The sequence below is a fragment of the Camarhynchus parvulus genome, chromosome 1A (assembly GCF_901933205.1).
Source record: "Camarhynchus parvulus chromosome 1A, STF_HiC, whole genome shotgun sequence".
Lineage (NCBI taxonomy): Eukaryota > Metazoa > Chordata > Aves > Passeriformes > Thraupidae > Camarhynchus > Camarhynchus parvulus.
This window is the reverse complement of record NC_044586.1, coordinates 7638056-7663474: the sequence shown is the minus strand read 5'-3', so window position 1 is coordinate 7663474 and position 25419 is coordinate 7638056. Positions and strand designations below refer to the sequence as shown.

The 25419-nt window shown below is 43.5% G+C and overlaps 1 protein-coding gene across 2 annotated transcripts in view; it reads right to left on the bottom strand.

Moving 5' to 3' along the window:
- ETV6 (ETS variant transcription factor 6) overlaps positions 1-25419 on the bottom strand; it is a 123312-nt gene that overhangs the window by 60789 nt on the left and 37104 nt on the right. Inside the window, exon 2 of one of the 2 annotated variants that reach the window (XM_030959450.1) lies at positions 19726-19852. In XM_030959450.1, the coding sequence (XP_030815310.1) occupies positions 19726-19852 (127 nt within the window). The remainder of the gene's footprint in view (positions 1-19725; positions 19853-25419) is intronic. The other variant, XM_030959451.1, reaches the window with a different exon arrangement.

The window sequence follows — 25419 nt, the reverse complement described above, 5'->3', positions numbered from 1 at the left end:
TGGGAAGCAAACGCAGCTGGTGTAGGACAGCCTCTGTTGAAATTCCATGTTGAATTTCCATCACAGTCCCTGCTTGGGCAACATACCAACCAGCATTGTTGCATACCTCTCTCCAGATCCTCAGGAGATGAACCTACCTCAGCTCCCAGAGCTGCCTGGAAAGCTTTATTTTATTTTTAATTTGAAAACTCTCTCAACACAAACATATAGATATTTAGAGGAAGTAAAACACAGTTGAAATGTTTACATTTCTTTCCTGTTAACATTTCTTGCTGCAATAGATTTGTGATTGTAAATTACACTGAGGTGAAAAAAGAAGCATTTCAAATGATCAGGACAAAATCCAGCTGGATAAAACACCAGTTACTGTCCTGACAACCCACAACTCAGAACAGTAGAAGAATCTGAAGAACAGCTACCTGGAAATGATCTTTGGCTTTCCTATTCCTTCCCCAACTTTTCTGATACCAAACCTGCTGAGCTTTCACAAACATTGCATATATTTCATGCTGCACTGTAGCAGAAGCAAACAGTTTAGCAAGAGAAATGCCCACAAATATTTGGTAGCAGGCAAACATATACAAAATATAACACAAGGAACTGTTCTGGAGCAGGGACATGTACCATAGCCCAGCTTTCTAATTTCAAGCAGAAATACAGGCTACATGGAGGGACAGAGGCCAAGGTCCTAAAACATCATCTGCAAGAGTCAGGGTAGTAAGATGCATCCAACCTCACCTCTCCAGCCTTTCCTTTGTCCTCAAAGACCTTGCATTGGTCTTCCATAGCTATTCCTATGAGAGGAGTAATTGCCTAAAATATATTTAAACTTCATCATGGCTAGTTTTTAGCTGATTAGGGAAATCCCTATTGACCCACTACTTCCACAAGTGAAATGTAAGATTTCTGTCTTCTACCACACCAGCAAGAATGTCTACCAGGAATCTCTGAGCTTTCCATGTGGAAGCAGGAACAATACCTTTAGGGATCAGTCGTGATTTTCATGTCCCTTTTCTACCTCATTTCCTTCCAGCACTCTTTTGATATCAAGCCAAGAACAAGCAGTGTGTGCATTTAAAGCAATAAAAAACCAGCACAAATTAGGTGTCCTCCCACCCACATTTTACTGGAACTCACTACCATGAAGCTGAACAGTGATTAGAATGGCACCTAATTAACAATGGAAACCTGTTCCACACAAAACCTTGGTGAAACTGTTTTATTTTATAAGCAATTCATCACTGTGCTCTCACTCAGATCTCCTCCTGGTATGGCTATAGCTGCCACCATTACAGGATGCCACCTGGATTTTATTTCTGAGTAGATTAGAAGTAATTCTGTGGAGCTTTTGCTCAGAACAGAAAGGTGACAGAAATGAGCACCATGTTGTCTGGGGGGAAGATAAGATAATGGGAGCTCACAGTTGGAAAGGACGGATGACAAGCCCACAGCTGTCTGAGGCTGTGTCAAGCACACAAAGAGAGAAGGGCACATCACCCAGTCTAAGCAGGAGGCAGGCAATATAGAAAGTCCAACGACATTTCTTTGGGTGGAGATTAGCTGACACGTTAGTGAGGACAAAAAGAAGAGAAACTTAGGCAAACAGAATGTAGTCTATTGATTTTAATCATTTATTTAATGCTATCAAGAGGTGGTGACAACATAAAAGTTATGAGCCCAGTGTTTATCCACTTTGGGGTTCTTTGTACCTGACTTCTGAGCCATGTGAACCACTTTTCTAGTTTTTCTTTACATAGGCCAAAAACTTGCTTTAAAAAATACAAATAGAACCTCAAATACTTTCACTGTCATGGAACTAACTCCGTCATATGCATTTTTAAGAAAAATTTCCCAAAAACTTACAGCACTTATTATAAAATCATGTAGTGCTCTGCCAGCGATTTTAGAGTTTCAAAACTCCAAAGGAACTCACTAAGCAATGAAGAGGGATAAGACCTCCTTGGAACAACAAGGCACAAAACACACAGCAATTTTGGGGAGTCCTGCAAAGAATTAAAACAGCTTTAATTGCCAGCCAAATAGGAGACAGGGAATAAAGGCTTTCTCTCCAGGGAGAAAGGAAAATCCTGATGCCACACTTGTATCAGTGCATGGCAGATCAATTTGTGGAACTAGGTGCTGTGGGCAGACACCCATCAAGTTTAGAGACAACACAGTTGAGACAAAGAAAGGTAACATGAAACTCTCCCTTGTTTGTTCCCCTTACCCCTGTGCCATCTGAAATTGTATCCCCCATCTGCAGGTACCATATATTTGGCAACCCCAGCAGTCTGATCAAAGCTCTTCACCCAGCCCAGCTGAGCTCACAGCTATGGGCATCCCTTGGGGCACAGACACCCACAAGCACTGCCTTCCCTTCTCCACAGATCATGACAGGGCAGAGCAGGCAAATGCTATGAGCTGGTTGGTGCCTATTGAAAACAGCTTGAGCTCTCTGGCCATGCCCTCCCTCCATTGTGTCTTGACCAGGATGGAGCAAAGGTCTCTTTTTTCCTCTTATTTAACAGGAAACAGTTATCTGCAACACTTCCTCCCAGATATTTTCATAACCCCACCAAGACATTCCTTACAGGCACTGACTTAAACTTTGAGGATATCCCAATTTTCTCCTTGCCACAACTGCATCAGCAGCAATGGCACCCAGCTTTGAGGGCAGTGCTGTGCCATTTCTGTGACTTCCACCCAGGGCACACCCCCTGGCAGGCAGCACAGCAGGGCTTAAACCAGAGCTGACTGCTCCATGGAGGAAGGAACACATTTAGCAAACATTCCCCAACCTTATGCCCCTGTGCCTATTGGTCACAGGGGGCTGCAAAAGACAGATGACAGTGAAGCAAAGAGCAGGGAAGGGGAAAGGAGGGGGAAAGGGAGACCTACAGGGAGGAAGGCTGGGGGGAAGGATATGGTCTACTATGGAGAATCCTGTCAGGATGCAATTTATTTTCATTCTGTGCAGGAGTATAATGGTGCACCGCCTGAGCTCTCTCAATAGCTGTTTTGAAGCGAACCAGGGCTGGTATGTCTTTAATTTATCATTTCATTATGAAACGGTTTCCCTTCCAAGAAGCCTTCAAGTCAGGAAGCTCTGTCTGCCCACACAGGAAATTCCTTTGCAGCAACTTCCCCAAAAAGGAAATTTCCCTCAGAAGTGAGCCCAGCTCATGCCTTTGAGCAGAGCTGTTTGAAGAGGCTGTGGCATGCGAGCCCTGCAAACAGCCCTGCCTGCACTGGGATCTGCAGCTCTGCCCTCCAGCTCCCCTCTCCCCAGGGACAGCCAGGAGCGCTCTCAGGGCACAAAGCACTGGTTTCTTACTAGAAAAAAAATATCTTGAGAGAGGCAAAGGACACACAGAGCTGCCAAAGAGCAGAGGAAGAGGAGGGGGAGCTGTGGAAAAGCTTTGCAAACTATTGTAATCTCCCACTTGAAAATTCTAGAGCCTATCTTAGATCTCTTCCGATGGTATGTCGGGGACTGCACTCTGTCCCTTACATGTACCGTGGCTTTCATTTAACGAGCTCGAAAACAAAGGAGAAGGGAGGGGAGGATATACAGCGGGAAGGGGGAGAACCACACTTACAAAAATGAATCTCACAGACATCTTGTGAATCACTAAGTGGGAGAGAGCCAAGAACATCCAGGCCAGAGTGAATAATGACATACGGTATTTCACGAAGCACCTTAGCAAAGGGATACAGATCAGAAGCACTACCAGTCTTCCAGCTAGTTTTTAATTTACCATTTTAAATCACAAATAATACTGAATAACTTTTTTTAATCATTACACCCAGAAACCCAAACTGTTGCTTGGGGCAAGAGAGAAAGCAGAACTGAAATTCATGTTAACATTTACATGAATGTGAGACAGGGCCATAAAAAGGGCCACAGGTCAAACTGGATCTTGGACTGAAAAACAGCAGAAAAATGAATGCAATCCTTTGAGGATGTATGGGAGAAACAAATGCCAGGGATAACAGAATTGCATATGGGGGTGACTACAATCCACTGGAGGCTTATATGCTATATGGAGAGAGGCTTTCCACATTTTTCCCAGTTTCAACTTCAAAATTTGTTTTTCAGTCACTTGGAGCAAACCTGGTCCCCTAAAGCTGAAGCTCCAGGAGGTGGCTGCCTGTCCCTCCCTCCCATTCCCCCCCTTACCAGATAGCTTTGCCCTGTTCCCTCGCCAGCTAATTTACATGACTTTTTTTCCCCCCTCTTGCTGCCCTTGGCATTACATTCATCGATCCAGTCAGCTGTTGTGTAAAAGAGACTTTTGTCAGAATTGCTTAAAGGCAAATCCCCCCACTTAACTTTTTTTCTGTGGCCTCTAGCTGATGAGTTAGTTATCACCTAAAAGAGCCCTCTGGCGCAGCATATGCGTACTGAATATATATCTGCTTGGATGGCATCCACACTACTGTCAAATCACTGGAGATGGTTATGACATGGGGAAAAATATAAAAATTACCATACTAGGAAAGATCCCCAACCCATCTACCCAAACATCTACAGCAGTTGATGTATAAGCAAAAAGTGAAAGGAACACGGAAACATGAAGCAATCTCTACTATAATATATATTACTTATCTCAGCCTCTGGTAATCTGTGTTTTAAGGAATTCATGAGCTGTGGTTGCATTCAGGCCACCGTTTCCATACTGACCACATGGCCTATCCCTCTGCACAGGTTTGTCTGGTTCCTTTTAGAGATCCATTCACACTTTCAGCCCTGCAAACATCTTCCTGCAATGATTTCTTTCATGTAGTGATGCATCCTCATTCTTGTTTTAGACACGTTGCCCAATGACTTATCTTGGATCTCTGGATTTGCTGTTCTGTCAGGAACTGTGAATAATCATTTCCTGGTCACCTTCTCCATACCAAGTATGATTTCATAGCCACATTATAACTTTCTCCCTGCAAACCTATTCACTTACAAAACTACCTTTTCTTTAAACTGCAGGGTCCTACTGCCCCTCTCATTTCCTAGGAACAGGAAGACTGGGGAAGTTGTCTGTTCTATATTCCCTAGCACACTAAAAATGACCACATGGATGAGACCACCACACCCACAGTGGGACAGAGTTTGAATAAATACAAAGCATTAAGACATCTCCCGAGGAATTCATGAGCTGTAACAAGCCTGTAACAGAACTTCAATTGCCTAACAATTCTGATGCAAAATTGTGGAATCTACGCACAGTTGCTATACAAATTGGAGTCTGGTGACTTATTTTTGACAAATATCTTTGCCTAATCTACAGTCAAGGGACATTCACAGGTATTACTGTAAAACCACATGAAAAAGTCATGACCTACTCACATCAATAATTGTTTTCTGCTGAACAACCACAACATCCTTCTGAATGAGATCTCCTTGTACTGTGGCCCCAAATGAAAAACGGAGAAAACTTATCAAAATAAGGATAGTTTACTTTCATCCCAATTCTGAATGAAATTAACTAAATTAACTGAACACTTAATTTACTAGATGACCCTAACTTCAAGTTGTAATGACATGCAGGGCATTTTACTCCTACTGAAAATGTCCCTGCTGTTCTTGACAACTGTCAGGATCTATTGAATGCAACTGTCATGATGCTCAAATTATTTAAAGCATACGTGTAATTTATAGCTGACCAAGAGACATGTTTTGTAAAGCAAATGATTTTACAGCCTTTCTGTTGTTGATGTTATATGGACTTATAAAATTGTGCAGTGAAAATGCTTCAGAGTGGGGCCAAGAATTTTATCATTTCAGGATAAAATTATCAGTGTAAGCTACCTTTATTCACAATATGTTAGAATATTCTGATTATTTCAGCTTCTAGACTGGTGCCAAGACTATTTGTGGATTAGACTTCATATTAGTACTCCTCAGAAGTGGCCTATGGAGTTCATGTAGTAAGAAAGCATTAAAAACAGCTGACTGAGCCCCATCTACAATTTTAAGTCAACTTGGAGATTTCACACATATGCTGCTGACTCTGTACATGTGAACCAGTAAAAATGGACTGAAAGACGCCTTCAAACCTAGGCCTCTAGACTCAAACACAGCCTAACCCTCTTGTGTCTGCTTGATGCTGCTGAGATGTGGGGAGGGCAGCAATTCTGAGCCTGCTGAGAAACTCCTGTGACACAAAAGGCACCTTCTATCATTTTCTGCACCCATTTTTTGTTTCATCATAGGCAGTAATTTTACAACTCTGCCTAAAAGAAATGGTTGTAATGCATCCTAGGTGTTAATTAGTTTCAAAAGGAAAAGGAAAAGTTACAGTCTCTCTGCATAAAACCTAAGTAATCGAGCAAGCCTTCTTTCCACGGGATCTAAATATGTACATGCACATGGAGATACATGTGTCAGACTAAAAAAAAAAAAAAAAAAAAAAATCAAAATTTCTCAGCTTTAAAATAAATTTTGATTGTTAACTCGTGTCTGAGTTCCAGTGGAGGTTTTGTGCACACATGTTCTCAGTGCAAATGATGGAGCAGCAGAAAGGCCATGCGTGAGAAGCCAGGCTCTGAGGGTTATTTGGGACTAGGTATATTCTCCCAGAACTCTCACAAGAAAATCTTAATTCTGGAAAACTCACCATAACAGTACAGATCCAACCAATTTAAAAGACATCTGGATTTACTTCTGGGTGTTCTGTTGAACTGAATCAGCGCCAAACATTATGAGATTCAGCCATTGCTATTGCACACACTGATAATGGTGTGGCAGGAGGCCAGCAGCAAATACTGACTCCTTTACCAGCCCAGCTGCTCCAGGTCTGCCCATCACAAACACAGCTCAGTTCACTGTCACTGTTACCTCTGCTGTCACTCCCAGTTCCTCTGCTTGTTTTTCATTCTGCATGATTTTAAACCTGAGAGGGGGTGTAAAAATTGAAGATCTAGAATGTTTTTGCTCTTACAGACATTAAGTACTATCCCTTGTTTCTATTTTGCTGAGCTCCAAGGATTCAAATCCTGCACTAAACCTTCTACATGTGACCAGTTCACCACTACTCCACACCACACACTGCATCCCTGAGAACATAAAGTGGAAGTAGAGAATGACTCCTCTGACTTGGTTATGCTCACTTTCAACAAGCAAAAAACCACCAAGCAAGCTGTACAGCAGTGATGAGACAAGCCCATGTATTTAATAACAACATTTGTCACCACTGCCTATTAGTATTTAAAGAGCAGTAAAAGAAACCAAACCTCTAATAAAAAGAACAAGGTGCTTTGAACAATTACACACCCGGCAACACAGTAATAACTACCCAGAGTAATGAAGCTAAAAGCCCAGAGGTAGTAAGACTACTAAGGAACTTTCCAGGGAAGCAAGATACAAAGTACAACACAGAAAAACAAAAACAAAAACAAAAAAAAAAGGAACAAAGAAGTATTTTGTACAGAGGGTTTTTCTGACAAAACGCCTTCACTGAATCATGGAGAGGAAGTGAAAGCCAGCAAAGTTAAAAATTGAAAGAGACAGGTTGCTTGGAAGAAATCAGAACAAAACAGAGAGTAGGAAGAAGGAACTTACACACATAAAGGGAGATTTCCCCTACTAGGAAATACACAAGGACCCACTCAAGTGGCAGAACTGAAATGAGTAACTGGTTTGTGGACCAGCAGGAACTGGGGCTACTTCCTTCTGTACTACCGAGAAGGAGGAAGTACAAAGGGAGAAATTCTCAGTATTGCACAAAACCAAACAGGCACAGTCATTCTTTCATCTCTTCCCCCAAACACTGGCCAAGCAAGTAGAAGCACAGCACAAGCTTACAAATTTACTCACACACAAGTTCTAGATAAAACTGTGGGAATTGCTGGAGACAGTGAGACAGCTCCTGTTCATTTCATCAAGTCCAGTAGGTCACTTTTCACACCTATCGAGCTGGCTCAACCCCAGCATTTTCACCCAGGACTTGTGCAATTTTGCTCCTGAGGGTCAAGCCTTGGTTAGGCTTTCTGAACCCTCCTCCTTTAGCACCACCACTTCTGTTGCTGGTGTCCAGGGTGGCCAAACCCTGCGCTCTGGAGCCTGTACAGAGGGAGGGTATAAATATCACAGAATCTCTCTGCTGGCTTGAGTTGATAGAAATGTTCTTTAAAGCTCAGCATCAAAGGATTCACTTTATAAGCTGCAAGCCTTGGTTCTTGTGCCAGCAGCGAGTTCTCCCCATAATTAATTAATGCCGTATTAATTGTGCATGTTCCACAGGCCTGTTGAGGAGGTGTGGCAAGGCCTGCACACGCAGATCAACCTTGGCGCTGCAGCCAAGAGAGGAGCACAGGAGATGGGAGGTAAAACCCCTCTGGGTGCCTACAGAGGAGCACAGTGTAAAGCAAAGTGCTCAGGGGCTGTGGAGGGGCACGTGCTGAGCCCTGCCATGTCACTGCAGCCAACAAGGAGCGAGAGGGGCACGGGGGAATCTGCCACCAGCTGCGCCCTTGTGCAATCCGCTCGGCTCCGGGCCAGCCGTGAGCCGGCAGCCAAGAGGAGAAGCCCATGGCAGCTGAGTGCCCTCACTCACGGGCAGGGTTTGGCCACAAGTCACAAGATCCTGTGAAATGGCTGGAAGGGGGAAGAGGGAGGAGGAAAAGGGGGATTATTCCACCTCGTCTCTGTTGCGTTGATCCCCAGCTCTCTGCCGGCACTGAGGACGTGGCAGCGTGGCCTTGTAGGGGCTTTGGCCATGGTTCAAGCAGGGCTGTACATCCAGCCCAGCACACCCACACCTCACCACCCCCTGGGAAAACCAGGGAGTGCTCAGGATAGGAACAAGTGGGAAAAGGGAATAACCCAGCCGCCAACACCCCCAGTGACAATGCCTGTCCTCAGCTGTGCCTCAGGATTTTGCTGGAGATCCCCACCCATCACAGGACATGCCAGCCTGCACACACCTTCCCTGCTGCAGCACAGAAACCAGGGACTGACTAAGGTCCAAGTGCTGCTCAAGATGATTTACAAAGCACTCATCCTCTACACAGCTCTCAAGGCAATGGACATGTATGTATTTTCAGCTGTAATCTGAATGACTGCTATAGTTAGCTTGAAATCTAACCTGCAAAGACATTTTCACATTAGCTCTTACAGTAAATTTATTCAACTCTATAAATTTGTGGGGGGGTAAATAATTATTTGTTTCTCTGAAGGTACCACGTGTTTGGTGTTTGCTTTTTAAAGAACAAAACAAAGCAGGACTGGCAAGGGAAAATTTTAGCAGAAGTCCAAAGTGAAAGGCATGAAATGAAAAATACATGAAACAACTGCAAAAAGGGGGAAGATAATGCAGAAAATTCAGAAGGCTTATAAACTAACTGCAGAGAATGTCTCTCTCAGCAAGTTACTTTTAGCAAAAAAGAATTTCAGTCTAACCATGCATTTGCTACAGCATACCCACAGCAAATGTGAAAGAAATGCAGCTGAAGATCACGCTACTTATTCTAGATGACAAAGCACCTTAAACTATACATAGAGAAGCTCTGAAATATAGGCACAAAGCAAAAGCATTAAGAATTCTGCACAAAGCAGGTAATACTTTCCCTTCATGAGGGAGGCAAAATGCAATTTATGTTTACCATATAAAAAGGTAGCTTTTTTTCTTTCACAGTGTTGTGAGAAGGATGAACAGAAATAAACAGACATCTAAACTTCACAAAATTAAATCTATAAATGCAGATTAAAAACTTTACTTATCTGGAAAGCAAATGGGTGCCAAACCTAAGACTTTTATTGTACACTGTCCCTTTCTTTCAGTAGTTTGAAATAAAAGCTAAACAGATCTCCCTACATTTTTTAAAAATAAAAAGGAAGCTATTTATAGCTGCATTTATTGGAGCTGTTTCCTTATCAGGAAGTACGTAGCTGGGAATTACTATCTGCCTGCATCGGAAATTCTTTCAGGGATACAAAAACCCAAAAAGGAAATTTCCCTTCAAAAATATTCTGTGGGTTTTTTTTTGCTGCTGGTGGGCATTTTAAAATAAAATGTCAGTGCTCTGACCAGCTCACAGCCCCTTTGGGATGTTTATTCTGCAAACAAGAAGCTTTAAGACACCTGAGGGAAAAATGAAGAAAAAATGCTCCTAGAGAACTTGAAGAGGGAGAGTGCTGAGAGCATAGTATGAAAATAACTCTTTTTATCAGGATGCTGAGACAGTGCAAATTCATTACCAGTGCTACAGGACCTACCTCTGAAATCAGGGTGTTTCTAAAGTTCCCAGCCCCTCCTGACTGAACTTCTGTGGTTCAGTTCATATGTTCCCCCTACACCCTTAGGGCAGGAGTGGTGCATAGCCCAAAATTCAGTGAAACTACCACTCTTCCTTAGAGAGGGGATGGAAAAAGTCCATATGGGGGTACCACACCCTCCTGCACCTCACAGCACCAGGCATGGGGCAGAGGCCATGCAGGACATGGGGAGAACGATGCTTTCCGGCAGGAGAGGTTCAGGTTCTCAGAGCCCATGGGATCCAGTGCTACAAGCAGCTCTGGATAGTGAACTCCAGCTACAAAGAGCCCCACAGTAAGCTCTCAGATTGGAAAACTTCCACTGTCTCCAAAGCAACCCCCATAACCAAGAATCTTCCTTTATCCTTTCCTTTATCCTTTCCTTTATCCTTCCTCTCCACTGCCTGCAGAACAGCCCATACTGTGCCTGTGGACTCCAAAGGCAGGAAGAACATTTTGGTTAATCACTGGAGACATTAATTTAATTTTTACTTGTCATGGTATAATTTAACATTTTCATTTTCTGGTCTGTATAATTGTCACAGAGCTACCTGACCATGCTGCCAGTGCAGAGCAGACACTTTTTTTCAGTGGGATACAAAAGCATAGGGAGATCAAAACCAGACAGGCAGATGGAGTAAATAAAGCAGGAAGCTTCAGGCTATTCCTGGGGTATGACTTCCATGCATAAAAACTCATGAGGAAAGATTTGGAGCTAAGCAAGTTTCCTAATGCTTTGACTCTCAAAAGCCAATCAGTGGTGATTGTTTATTAACTCACAACATCACCAACCATATGCCTATTAAATCTATAACTAACTCATAACTTCTTGAACAAGGATCACTGCTACATTAATAGGACCATGCTAGTCCTGCACAAAACATTTTACATGAGAAGTGAGCGCATTCAAATGTATTCATCCCATAAAAGTGCACAAGCATTCCTCAAGGCTGGAATGCCTGATGCATTAAGAGCTCCACCCTCCCAAGAACCTCTGGAGAATGATACTGCAAAGAGGTTCTTGGCTGAGGTGTTGGGACTGGGCCTCCCAATCTGGATGGAATCATTTTACCAAAAATGTCTTCAACAAACTCAAGAATCATTTAGCCCTTCTGCTCCAGCAGTAAAATGAGGAGTTCTAAAAATGGCACAAAACCCCATTTAATGGGTATTTTACCGAGCTGTATTTGTTAAGCACCCGAAGGAGTGCCAGCACCAGAGAGGAAAGACATAAAAGTCCAGCAGAAAGAAATCCAGCTTCTCATAAAGGGCATCAAATAATTCTTTTCTTTCTGTGTGTGTAAACACATGACCTATCACATTAATTCCTGGGACCTCAAAGCTACAGCAGCTTTCTCCTTAGACACTGCATGTCCCTTTCAGTGCTGGACAGAGCTGTTCTCTCTCAAGAGGCAGCAGCTCCTCTGTAAAGATCATGATGCTGTGCTGTTTCTGCAGGGTTTTTTACCACACTTGTGTTTTGCTGCAAGGCTCTCACCACACAATGGTTTCTTATTGTGGAGTTGTTAGTCATGGCTTACACGCAGTTTCTCTTCTGTGTTTTCTCTACTTGTACGGCTGTTTATGAATGCTGCATTCTTTGCATTCATTTTATTTTCTTACAAAAATAATTATTAAAAAAGAGCATGGAAGCACTTATAATACAAATGAATAATCAAACAGACATTTGGGATAGAAAGAGAAAAGCAAGCTAATTTTAGGTACAATGATCGTGACAATGTCCCTTTAAGACAAAGCTAAAAATGCTTCAAACCCAGCAATACCATAAATGTCCTGCTGCTTCTGCTTCTTATTCCTCTCCACACTTTCCAGGGGAATTCCACAAGGGATCAAGCTTGAATCCCATATTAAAGGGACATGGCTTCCTTTCCCCTCTGAATAGAGGTGAACGTGTATTTTGGAGATTTAAAACCCTACAGTGAAGCTCTCCAAAAGGGTAAAAGACTGGCTGCGCACCACTGGGACTCCCACCCACACTGCCAGCTTTCCAGATCCTGAAGCACACACAGGTCTCTTTGACCTCCCACATTAGGACTGCTTTGCAAGTTCCCACTGAGGCAGGAAGGCTCTTACCCCTCCCCACGCTTCCACTGGGAACGGTCAGAGCAGGAAACTGCTGCTAACTCTGGGCAACAACCAGGCACATTGGCAAAAATAAACCACTTGATTCTAGAATCTCTCAAGGAGCAGAAAGCAGCTCACAGCAAGTGAGCTTCCTTTACACGTTTTTTCACACTTAACCTGGATGCTTTTGCCATAGACACCAGGCAGCAGTAAGGAGTTTATAGATTTAGGCTTAAACTCACCAGCTGTTTGCAGAAGTGACAAGTGAAAGGGCCCTGTGTCACTCCAGTGCAAACCCAGTGACAAGGGGGTTAGTTTCCTACAGATGATGAACAAAGACCATGCCAGAAAAATGCAAAGCAGGATCTTCATGATCCAAAGGCCACAGTTTTCCCAGTGGAATCAGTAATGGTATTTCACCCTTCCCAGTGCAACAGAGTCCATATAAAACATCAGCATCTATATTCACAGAATGACTGGGTTGGAAGAGACCTTCAAGATCATCGAGTCCAACCCAGCCCTGACACCTCAACTAAACCCTGGCACCCAGTGCCACATCGAGTCTTTTTTAAACACATCCAGGGATGGTGACTCCACCACCTTCCCAGACAGGCCATTCCAGAACTTTATCTCTCTTTCTGTGAAAAACTTTTTCCTAATATCCAACCTGTATTTCCCTTGATGCAGATTGACACTGTGTCCTATAGCTCTGTCAGTGCTGCCTGGAGAAAGAGACCAACCCCACCTGACTACACCCACCCTTCAGGGAGCTGTGGAGAGTGATAAGGTCACCTCTGAGTCTCCTTTTCTCCAGGCTAAACACCCCCAGCTCCCTCAGCTGTTCCTCACAGGGTTTGTGAGGCTGTTCCAAGCCCCTCACCAGCCTCATTGTCCCCTCTGGATGCACTCAAGCATCTCAACGTCCTCGCCAGCCACGGCACAAGAATGACTCCGACTGGGCTTCCCACCCATCCCAGTTCCCTGTTTGGAGGATCTCTTTGAGGCTGGCCTGAGATTCCCAGTAAGAAACCCCTGGGATGCAGGGTGGAGCAGATGAGTTCAGCTCAGGTGAGCACCAGAGGGTGCCTGTGGAACAGCCTACCTTGGGTTAGAGGCACGATCAGTGCCTCCCAGCTCATACTCTGCGTCCTGTTTGCCCAGCAACTGGCACAGCTCAGAGTCCTGAAGGAGCTTTGCTGGGGTTAACCAAAGTAAGGGGTACTGAGGCTGACAGGATGGCTGGCTGGGATTTCCACACTCCACTCAGCCTGCCAGTAGATTATTAACAGTTATAAACTGAAAGACCAAGAGGCACTGCTGGATGGACCCTCTCTGAATAGCTCAATAGCACAATAAAATGTGCAAGAATAGCCTATGGCAGAAGACAAAGATGTACAATCAAGATTAAAGACTGCAATAAAGTGTTAGCAAGCAGTGCCATTGCCAGGCTTAATTTCTTTCTTTTTTTCTCATGGGCTGATATTGGTTACATGTAAGGTGAAAAGCAGATTAGGAGAAAAGGCAAGGGCAGTAAGAGGGAAGAACAAGGCTTAAGTGGCCATAATGTCAGAGAAGAGCAAGGAGAGGTCCAAGAGAAGCCAATAATTTGAGAAAGAGGCCAGCCCAGGTCCCACGAAAATCAGTGGGAATTTAACCACTCATTTCAGCAGGACCAGGATTAGTCTCAGCCACTAATTTGACATTCTGGCCACCTCTCCCAGTCCCTTTGTCATATGAAGCTTTTATTTTATTTTCCCTGTATGTGCGTCAGTCAGTTTTGTTCCACAAAGATCCTTCCAAAGCAAATATTTTCATTGCTTGCTGCTCTAAATGTGGCTTAGGGTAAAGGGCTTTTTTTCCCATCTCACTGCATACTTTCAGTTCAGTGCATTGAATATTCTAGTAACTAAATAACAATATGCTTAATGCTTCAAAGTGGCTTTCCAGCTGCTAGCCAAAATTGTAGAATAATTAACAGGTGCCAAAGGATTAATAAAAGGAGTAGCATAATTAATAGACACTATACAGAAAAAAATGAATCCCTGGCAATCCTGAGTGTTGTTGTTTCCTCCACCTTCTCTTAATTGTTTCCTGCATTCCTTTAATAAGAAAAAAAAAAAAGAAAACTAGTGCCCTTAAAACACAAATGATACATATAAGCAACAATGCATGATCAGAAGAAAAACTGGCAACAAACTGCCTTCAGGTCTAATAAATGCCTTAGTTTAAAGAAACTGCCCAACTACCTGTCCAACTACCCTACTACTCATGTCCACACACAACTTTATTGCACTATTTGGTACAGCCAAGGTCACAAAGATGCCAAACCAATACAGAAGCACTGGACTAGTTCCCACCAAATCAAGAGTATCAAATAATAATACAAATGGCCATGCAGAAAGATCCCTATGAAACACTCACTAAAAACTTAAAGGCCTTTACCATAATCTTTGCAGAAAACTAAACAAATTTCCTTTCTGTCCTTAATGAGGGAAGTAGAACAGACCATAATTACACAGGACAGAGAGATACTAAAATAAAAAACTGATCTCACTAGGTGTATGCGACCAGGCCTGCATTCTATGAAGTTTATCCAAATCAGCTGTGACCTGGAACTTATCACACACTGGAAAACCAAAGACCAGAACCCAAGCCTACACTGGAAACCAAAAGCACTCAGATGATTTTACAAATAGGTTTTCAGCTTTCCCTACCACCACTACACCCCAAAGTGAGTGGAGTCAAGACAACACTGCAGTCCCAAAGTAAAATCCTCCCCTATGAGGTGGTGCATGTACTGTGACATCTCAAGTGTATCACTACACTCTGAACATCAGTGCAGACTGTTGGGGGTTCAGAAAAAAGGCAACAGCAAGAAAAATTAGTTGTTGCCAAGAAGAATTGCTTTGTGTGCACAGAAAAGTATCTGCAAAGTGACTTACTATGACAATGGGCTGCAGGCATATGAAGGATGCCAACACTAAGGAGAGAAGAGTAATTAGTTCAGAGGAACAAATGAACTTGTTTTTATGTTTGTATCAAGAAAAAACTCTGAAATCTTTGCCCATGAGATCACTCTCCCTAAACAAACACACACATGTTCCCAAGAGAAGATGCCCTTCAGAGATAAAAATCAAACAGTACAAATCAACATAAGCATGCAAGGGGGAATGATGTTGCACAGGACCAGAGCATGCAACAAATCCTTTCTCAGCACTGGGATTTCTTCTGTCTCTCTTTTTGAAGAGATTTTATATTGAAGGAAACAAAAGAAAACCATGAAGCCCGTAGCACACATTTACAGTTGCTGTTTCAGCAGGCAAACCACCTTATTTTAATCTTGTGTATTACAAAAAAGGAAAAAAAACCTTCTCTGTGGTAAAATGAAGTGTTTCCCCAGAAATAAGGGGTATGTAAATAGCTCCAGAGGACTTCCACCTATTTCTACATTTTTCATTATCACAATACCTGGGCAGTTTCTGTATTATTTTTCAAAGCATTTAAGAGTCTTTGCACTCATAGGGTTTTTTCATTTTACAGTGGGGGATCTAAAACAAAGTGTCCAAGATCCCAGAAGGTACCAAGAGCAGCACCTTGTGTGTGAGCTGAACTTGTTTCTCTTCAATCCTCAGTAAAAAATATCCATTTTCCAAACACTCCTTCTGATATTAGTGTAGTCCAATGGAGATCATATATGCTGCAAAAAGATCATGTATGTCTGCATGGCAGGCACACCAGGGACAAAGAACAACTGTTTTCTGATCACATACCTGAAGTGTAGGAAAGGATACTCCCCAGCTCCCCACAGGTATTTTGTTGACAATGCCCCCAGTTCTCTGTTCCTAGAGAATGTCGGGCAGACAAGTATGTTTAAAAGTATGGGTCAAAAGTCCCTTACAGAGAAATGCAGCACCAGAGAAACGTATGTTTTATCCAGAAATGACTCTTACTATCCCAGAGATTTAAAGTTGAGACTGATTACACTGCATTTCTATACAATAGGCTAGCTGGGGAGAAAGCAGCTACTTAGAACAGGAAAGGCTGTGTGAAAAGGGGAAAGTGCCTTCACATCACCACCAGAAAAAGGTGTTTGTCCATATAATTTTATCTCTGTTGACCAAAGAGAAGGATGCTTGTAGCCAAGAGAGGTTCACATTCCACCCTTCCAAACTGCACTTCTTTTTCCAGTCTCTGGATGAAATCAGCACAGCCTACCTGAGGCTCATTTGCTCATTAAGCAGTGAGAAATAATTTATCACACCATAGGAAACTGCTTTACTTATTGTTCTGATACTTTTGCTTGGTGCTCTCAGAGTGATCTGGAACATCAGAAACAGTGAAATTTGTTATCAGAAGGCATAAAACTGCCTGAATCCAGAGAGTGCTCTACATGTTCCACGTGAAACATGTCTCTCAGTCTCTCTTTGGGTCACCTGCACCTATGGCACGGGCAGATGAAGATGTGTGGGGTGGGACTGACCCCTGCCCTGGTGCTGCTGAACACCATCAGAATGTCCTGGAAACCAAAGGGGTGCAGGCCTGACAACCCACTGGCTGTGTGTGTGTGAGTGCAGGAATTTACCACATCTCCCTGCTCTACTGCAATGATGGAGGGCTGAAAGAAGTTGTGTTCCACATAAACAACAAAAACAACTCTAGGGATGGAACATAACAAAAACTCAGACCTAGAAAATCCTTGGACTTTGCAAATCTAAACCCAACCTTTACACACAGCCTGAACTAGAAATTAGTTACTTTGCCTGACTTCTGAGGCAGTTTAAGATCAAAGCTGTACCTCAGACACATCTCTAAAAATAAACAAATAAACAAAAAATAAATGAGAGGAGTCCATGCAGGAACTGAAAAACCCTATATTAATACCTCTTAAAACCTCATGACACGAAATCCAAAAGGAACTGAGTGATTTCTATACACAGTATTAGCAAGACTATTGGAATATCATCTTCACTTCTGTTGTCTATACACTTTCAGATGGGTGTCTGAAGTGGCAGTCGGTTCACAGAGGTGATATAAACAGAATTTGAAATCTAAAAGCTTAACAGGAAGACTGATAGCCTTAAGAACCTCTCCTTCCTCTACAGTTTAGTCAAGAAGAGGTTAAGAAGTGACAATCTAAAAGCACCTATATCAGGAGGAGTCTTTTGACAATATTTAGCAGGAAAGGCGATAATGAGATCTAATAGTTGGAAACTGAAGCTGACTAATTCAAACTATAAATAGGACACTTAAAAAAAAGCAAATAAGGAGATAATTAAGCATGAAAAGAACATCTAGAGACCTTATATCCTCCTCATCACTTAAATTTTTTACATGAAGAGCAGAAATCTTTCTGCGTATGTTATAACTCAGTTACTGGACCTAAACACAGCAGTTACTGCATGAAGTTTGGTAACAAAAGATATACCAGAGATTGTTTTAGAAATTCACAATGGCTGCTCCTGGCCTAGCTATGAAGCAATGAGTGGTTTTAACAGTGTTTGGGTGGTCTGTTGATTGACAACAATGTTTTGTGTCAATACTGACTGCACACTGAGCTACAAAATACTACACTGCCATTGACTACAATTAGTAAGGCTATGTAAATGTGTTCATGTTGTTTATGACCTCAGACACTAACTTTATGGAAGGCTATTTCACAGATATTTCATGATTAATCATCTGTGCTTTTACACTGCAACAAGTCAGACTGGTGTGGAAATACTAAAGGGAAAGAAGCCTTGCAAGTTTAAAAATGTGCCAACCAAAAGAACAGAAAAACCAAAACAAGAGCCAAGGTGAAAGGTTGGATCACATTCTAAAAATACTGTGAGAGAAGTCTTCACTGAGAGGAAGCTTCATAAATTCAACACTATCCAGCATGCTGGCTGGATGGGAAGGAAGCATGTACCACCACTGTCAGTATCAGGAGTCTCTGCCTCCCTGCCTTATGCATCTGCCAGTCACAGTGGGTAGGACAATAATAACTGGAAACCCAGCTGTGATCCTGGCTGTGGAGTGGACAGACAGTGGCTCCCACAGCAGAAGTAAACAGCAACAACTACTGCAATGAGGAAAAAACCCACAAGATCTGGGAATTAACAGCACCAGTATGGAAAAGAACTGCTGGAGAAAAACTCCTTCTGTGTTGGGGTTGTTTTGTGCTTACTTTGGGCAAAGCATAGAAATGCCCTGTGAGTGTGGCAGCCAAGTCCTCCCTGGGCCAGGGGAACAGCTGAGCAGCCACACACACGTGCAGCCAGGCCTGGGAGCTCATGGATGCTCAGGCACAGCCAGAAACACTGCAGCAGCAGCAGCTCCCATTGCCACCAGGAAGCACAGAAAACTGGGCCACACAGGACATGTGACACAGCATGGGAACGAGTGACCTTGGGGCAGAGTAACTCATGGCCAGCAAGGGAGCGAGCACAGGACTACAGAGATGCTTTAAACACAGTTTGCATCCAGAAAAGGAGTGTGTGTGGAAGAAAGTCGAAGACAGGAATGACAGTGTCTTGTGACAAACATGGACTTCCCCCTCTTCCCCTGGTAAAATGCCAAACCCGTTTGTCAGAGGGCAAAGCACAAAGTTTTGTTTGCTCCTGGCCCTCTTCTTCATTGTTGCTTAAGTACCCCAGGAATGTAACACCTGACAAAAGTTTACTTAAAACATCTTTATTTCCATCAGAACTGCTTCCCCTCCAAAAAGGAAAATTCCACTCTTCTTGTCCCTACCCTAATTCACCTCTCACTGGCCAACAGTCCTTGCCCTTTCCTATTTGTCAAACATTAAATCATCTCAGCAAGGAAGTACCTGGCTCTGATCTTGCCCTCAGCTCCAGTTTTTGTTCCAATGTCAGTGATATGTCCTTCCTCCTTTGCAGCATCCTTTTGTGCACAGCTAAGCTCACTCCTCCTCCTTTCCCACTGCCCCTGGCAGCAATCATGCTCTACACTAGAGAGTATTTGAGACCCCTCAGAACCCGAAAATAGCCACAGCACAAATGCATTCCACTTGCCACAGCTGGTGAAACTCTGACCTTGTGCTGCAGAACGTAACTGAGCAATTCCAGTAAAGTGGAAGGAAACAGAGCACTTCCCATCAGAACAAACCCTCCATATTTGTCCCTGTCATGAAAAACAGGCCAAATGCTTGACAAGGAGTGCAGGAGATGGGAGGGGAGATTCAGCATACTGTATTTAAGAGTAATTTTCTTCAGTTAAAAACAACAACCAGGAAGACCAAACCAGCTAGAGCTTATTAAAACAACAAAAAGAAGTATAAAGCCAGGGACTTCCCTGCTCTCTTCCATAAAACCAGAAGCAACTCCTCACCCTGCCCCACCCCCTCCTCAGCCCAAGAGCTTAAGCAGCCTGGTGCTGACACTCACGCAGGTGTGCTGGCAGTCTGACGGTGTCTTCCTCCATCCTGATGGCTTGAGGCACTGGGACATGTAGTGGTGACGAGGTGTAATTTGGTACCGGGCTCGCTGGAGGTGTGTACGAAATTCTTTCCTGCTGTTAAAAGAAAGTGGGGGGGGGAGGGAGAGAGAGGACAACGTGAACTTTGGAACAGAGGTATGAAACCATGGCAGAGGAGGTGGATGTGGGTGGAAGGAAGGAAGTGTGTGCCTGGTGATGTGCACTAGTGGTGCACCAGCTGCCCAGGGAGCCCCAGAGCACACACAGAACACTGGCCAGCGCTGCCCAGTGCTGAGGAGGGGCCAAGCACCTTTTAGGGTGGCAGGATTACTTTTCACGAGAGCCATGAAGTTTTCAAGGGCCTTCTCAGAAATTTGCCAAGGGAGGAACGGGGAAGTGACATGCAAGTGGGGAGACTCCGAGGGCTTTATGTCAGTGAAAATCTGACAGCAAGTCCATTATACATGCGTGAGTACCACTGAAGTGCCAAAACCACTTAATCTTATGTTAACAAATCAGTCATGATCTGAACAAGCTAAGTGTTTAGCACTATACCCCTTCCTACCATTTAAAAGACATTAATCAGTAACTTCTGTCATTGCTGCAGAAAAACACATCACCAAAGACTACTCTATTTACTATCAAGTAACGTAGTACTCTTGTTTTTGCTAAACTAGTTACTATTACCTTCTTTGAAGTAGTTTAACTTGCAACCAAGTACAGTCAAATAGAGTTAAAGAGCAACTTGTGAATGTTGTATTAGTTTCATAACTGTCACAATTAGGTTCTTACTTAGGAAAATGCCTGACGAGAAATCTAAGACTGAAACTTCACGTTATCTGAAGGGAAAATTCTTCCATATTCTAAGCCTCCAATCATAGTACAAAATAAACCCTTTGTAAATAAACACAGCCACAATTTTACAGGAACATAAAAAACTATTATTATATGCTTCCTGGAAGATAATGCATGTTATTCTCCAGAATACTGACACACCAGTGCAAGTATGGATTTACATCCCTGCACATACAGAAGCAGAAGGAGGTACTGTCATTTCTGAGCATTTCTAGGACAGTACAAGTGCAGCCTCTCACCCTGACCTTGATCTCCGGCAAACGGAAAAGACAAATTTGGTGCTGGACCAAGAGAAGGTAATTGCTTCCATGACAAACCACAGCATTATCACAGCCATGAGACAGGAAAATAGACTGAGGCTGATAGAGGCACCTGCAGAATGTAATGTAAGCACCCTTGCCACCAAAGGGAAGGGGACGTTTGCAAAAAACTCTGCAGGCACATTAGGTGATGCTGAAAATAAAGGGAACCCCTAGAAAGTCTTGCAGCCTCCGCTTCAAAGCAAGCCCAGTTCCATCTTTTGCAAAGTGCTGTTTGCTGCTCAGGAGCTCAGGTAGAGCCAGAGGTTTACCCTCAACATCAGGAGTCCCACCACAACACCCTATAACCACATGGCAGAGAAGACTGACAGCATGTGGAGAACACAGTATTACAGGTTTAGACAGAGTGAGAAGACAAGCCTGTTTCACTCCACCATCACTTTGGTATTTCTGCAAGGATGGCCCCAGTGTCTGTCAGCTCAGTACTTTTTAAAGAGAACTTGTTCAATCTTATGCTCCTGTCTCCCACAAACTCAGTTTCTTTCTTCTCATCACTGGCCAGGCAACAGCAACCCATTAGCTAGCATGAATTCAGTTTTGTGCAGTTACCAAACAGGGATGTTCACTGTGATACAATGAAGGACACACCTGTGGAGCTACAAGGCATTATTTGATTTTTCAGCTTCCCCAACTCCCTCCCTGACCCAAACTGGCTGACTCTGTGTTTCCTGTTGCAGAGGTGTGGCTCTCTGTGCCCATCTGCACCTCTGCCCCTGGTGCACAGCAGCCCTGGAGGGGAGGGAGACCCGGCACTTCCCAGCATTTCCTGCTGCCACCCACGGCGCAGATATCGAACCACACTGCAGCCGCTCACTTTGTTCATGGAGACATCCATAAAAAGAGGAACACTTCCGAAACACAGCCACACAGATACTGCCTCTGTTAATGGGCACTGGGAGACCCAAAGTCCTTTTCCTCCCTCCTGAAGAATGCAGGATACAGTCCAAGCTCAGGTCATACTGCATGCTCACTGAATCACCACTGCAAAGACAAAGTGGCTTCAAAGGGTCTCCTCACTACCCTAGAGCAGGTGGAAAATGGAATTAAATCCAGAACCCATCCATTTCCCTAAAGACCCAGGAGGTGCTGTATCAAACCAGGGCATTATGCTTCCAGTACGTGCTGCCTTTACTGATCAGTCTCCTAAATACCATAACTTGATTTATACCATGGCAGTTTCATTGAGGCTTACTGTTTTAAACAAATGCATTTGATTCATTGTTTCCTAGTATTCATAAGGACAAGACAGCCAAAACCAAACAAGATATGGAACTGCAGTTACTTTTCCCACACATCATGGATATCCTCAGTACTGTGTGAATTACTATTTGCAGAAGGCATTTTACAAGGCACCAAGGGGAGTTAGCTATCCAATTCCTATTAGTGCCTTTGAAATGCCCTCTCTTGCTAATCCTGCATTTTTCTGCCAGCACCTTTAGCCTAAATATCAAAGCAATTTACAGACATTAGGTAAGTCTTTCTTTTTATTAGACACACAGACAACCTGAGTTACAGCAAGAGCACAGCTCAAATGAGCTAAGTAATTTCAGAGTTAAGCTGTCTTGAAAAAGGACAGCATATGCCTCTCAAGGGCAATACATTTAACAATTGCATGCTGAAAGAGCTGCCCTGGACAGATTTCCAAAAGGTGTGGAATGGTAATGGCACAGGGAGGTCAAGACATGGGGCTTGTGGAAAAAATGAGCTTAATCCCTGTTTGCAGCATGGGGCAGTAACGTGGCTGGCAGCAGAGCTGCAAGCACCAGTCCAGTTCTACAACCTGGCCCTGCTCTGTGCTCAGCCACAGGCAGTGCTCAGCCTGCACAGTCCATGCACAAGGTCACAGGTGCTCCTCCAGGCTTCCTGAGGCTTTCTAGAGTCACGTTTCCAGGAGGTGCCTCTTGTGCTCACACCACTGAGAACGGACTGCATTAATCTCCACAGTTCCAGGACTGCCCAGTGCTTCTCTCTGTAGAATCCACAAAAAAAAATGGCTGGTGTCTCATGCTTCTAAGGTTATGCAACCAGATACTCTGCCACTAGGAATTTTTCTGAAAGCATTTCCTAACGAGTCAAGTTTAATATTTTCCTTTGTATTAAGGCCAAGAATGGTAGGCTTGTTCAAGCCACAGCTTGGGAGGAAGGATAGGTAGTGCTGGTAGAACCTGCAGGAACCTTGCATGTTCCCTGAGCAAACAGCCTTGCTGCAGCTTAATGTACTGGTAAAAGAAACTAAATCAATACACATTTGATGTGGTCCTGTGAGATTTTTGGTGATGAGTGCTAAGAAAGAGCTTGGTACTACCACATTCCTTATTCACCACCTGCCAGGGGACTCTATAAACATCTAAACCTACAAGAGACCGAATGCTCAGCCCCAAAGAATTACCAGCTAAGAAATTTCAAAACAGCAACTCCTGAGCATTTTGCCAGTAGCCACAAAGAGGTGACTAAAACAGATGGCACACTGCTTGCTGTCATCATTTTTGATCAGTTCCTTCAGCTCACAGGGAGTCAAGAAAGTTTCACCATGAAATTTCACGTTGCTTACAGTAAGTGAAGAGCTAAACTGAGTCAGTTTTTATGGAAAGCCCTCCCTGGGGTTTACTCTGGTGGCTGGCGCTCCAACAGGGCCACCTGGACAAGCAGCCAGGTCTGCTGAGAGTAGGACATGCTTTCACCTGCCCAACTGAGCAGAGACAGGCTGAAACACATGGCCAAGACTCAAGAGAATCTATGGGTTCTTTCTCTTTACTAAATATTCAGCTGCTGAGAATGCCACAGATGAAACCATCCTGTGTAAATCAAAAGCTACTGTGACTATGTAGTAGGCATGTATCTAACAGCTGACTGGACTCCCAAAGCCATCAAAGCACACACTAATTTCAGTGTGGAGAACTAGGGTACATCCTTTACTGATAAAAACTACCTGAACAGAATTTTCTCTGTCATGAACACAAATAATTCATATTGCTAAAATAAAAATATTAATAAAAAAATCAAACTATCAATATTAAATTTAAAAGAAGTATAACAGTTGAAGATGAGGCTGCAAATAAAAATAACTTCAGGATTTTGATATAATTGCACCCTTCTAAACTGCAAAGCAACAGCCTTGCAATCTGATAGTCCTTTTGTCCCTTTACTAAATTCACTCATATGGCAGGCACAAGGAATATACATGTTTTTGAAGAAAGGAAAATAAAATATGTAAGAAAGTTTGCTAAGCAAGCTCTTATGTTGTCCCAATGACATGATTATTGCAGTAGTTGGATAGATGGCATAGTAAAACTACTTTTTTTAATTGATAAAGCACAGAAATGCAATACCTATGCAGCAGTTTTCAGGAAACCAAAACAGGCAATGTGGTCTGCAAATACCTTGTGCTGGACAGAAAAGGCAGCTGACCTTAATCACTGAATAAAAGCTTTCTCCTATACTGCACATAATGATACCACACAGGGAGAAAGGAATTGAGAGTGAAAGCTGACACACATTTGTGTCCCAGGGTGCTGTGTACCTGTGCCATGAAATGAAAAGCCAGGCCAAGGGACCAGGAGCCAGGGGGAGCCTGGGAGGGTCTGGTTTTCCTACTGTGGATCCTCACAGGAGTAGGTGGCTCAAGCAAAGCAGAGGGGGGAAAAGGGGCCTTAAAGATAAGGGTGGTTGGGGGGAAATGATGGGTTTGCAGGAAAAATTCAGAAGGTCCTGAACATCTGGGCACCCAGCAGGACAATGATAGCAAACCAGTCACAGAGCAGCACAGGGAAAAACAGCCAGAGAGTCAAGTAAATCAATCCTTAGGGAAGCAAGTGAAGAGAAGGGGAAAGGGAAGGAAGATAGATGCACTGTTCACCAGTGGTTTGTATGCAGTACCACAGCTGGACATGAAAGTCCAGAAGACCACTGTGAGATGAGTTACATGGTCTAACTTAGGGAGCAGGAAGGAATCAGAGCCTCTAATGGACTGAATAGCACATTTGGGGACTTTGGTCAATGTTATAGTTTGCAAACTCCAACTTCTGCCAGGGACAAAGGCTCGGACCCCAGAATAAGCCAACTCGAGCTCTGCAGTAACAGGGGATGAATTCAATTCTCCCCTCCCCTCCCCCAGCTGCTGTCGTCTTCTTAATTTCCATGGCAGACATCTCCTAATTTTGATCCCATTAATATAGCAATTCACGTCAAATCTATAGCAGCATAATCAGCACACCATCAGTAATTAGAGAAATTAAAACAAACACAGTTCTCTGGAATGGACCTTATGCAAAGCAGCACTGGGAAAGATTAACATCTCGTTTCCTGGGCAGAAAGCAGAGATTGTGTCAGTAACCTCAGCAATTTTGTGAAGTTCAGCTCCTCCCTGACTCCTCCTTCCAGCCTGTCCTCCCTGCACAGGGGCAGGTGATGGCTCTCCTCTCATGCCTCAATCCTTCCTCAAGCAAATAAAAAACACACACAGTGGTGCAATGGTTCATCACAAAGGGA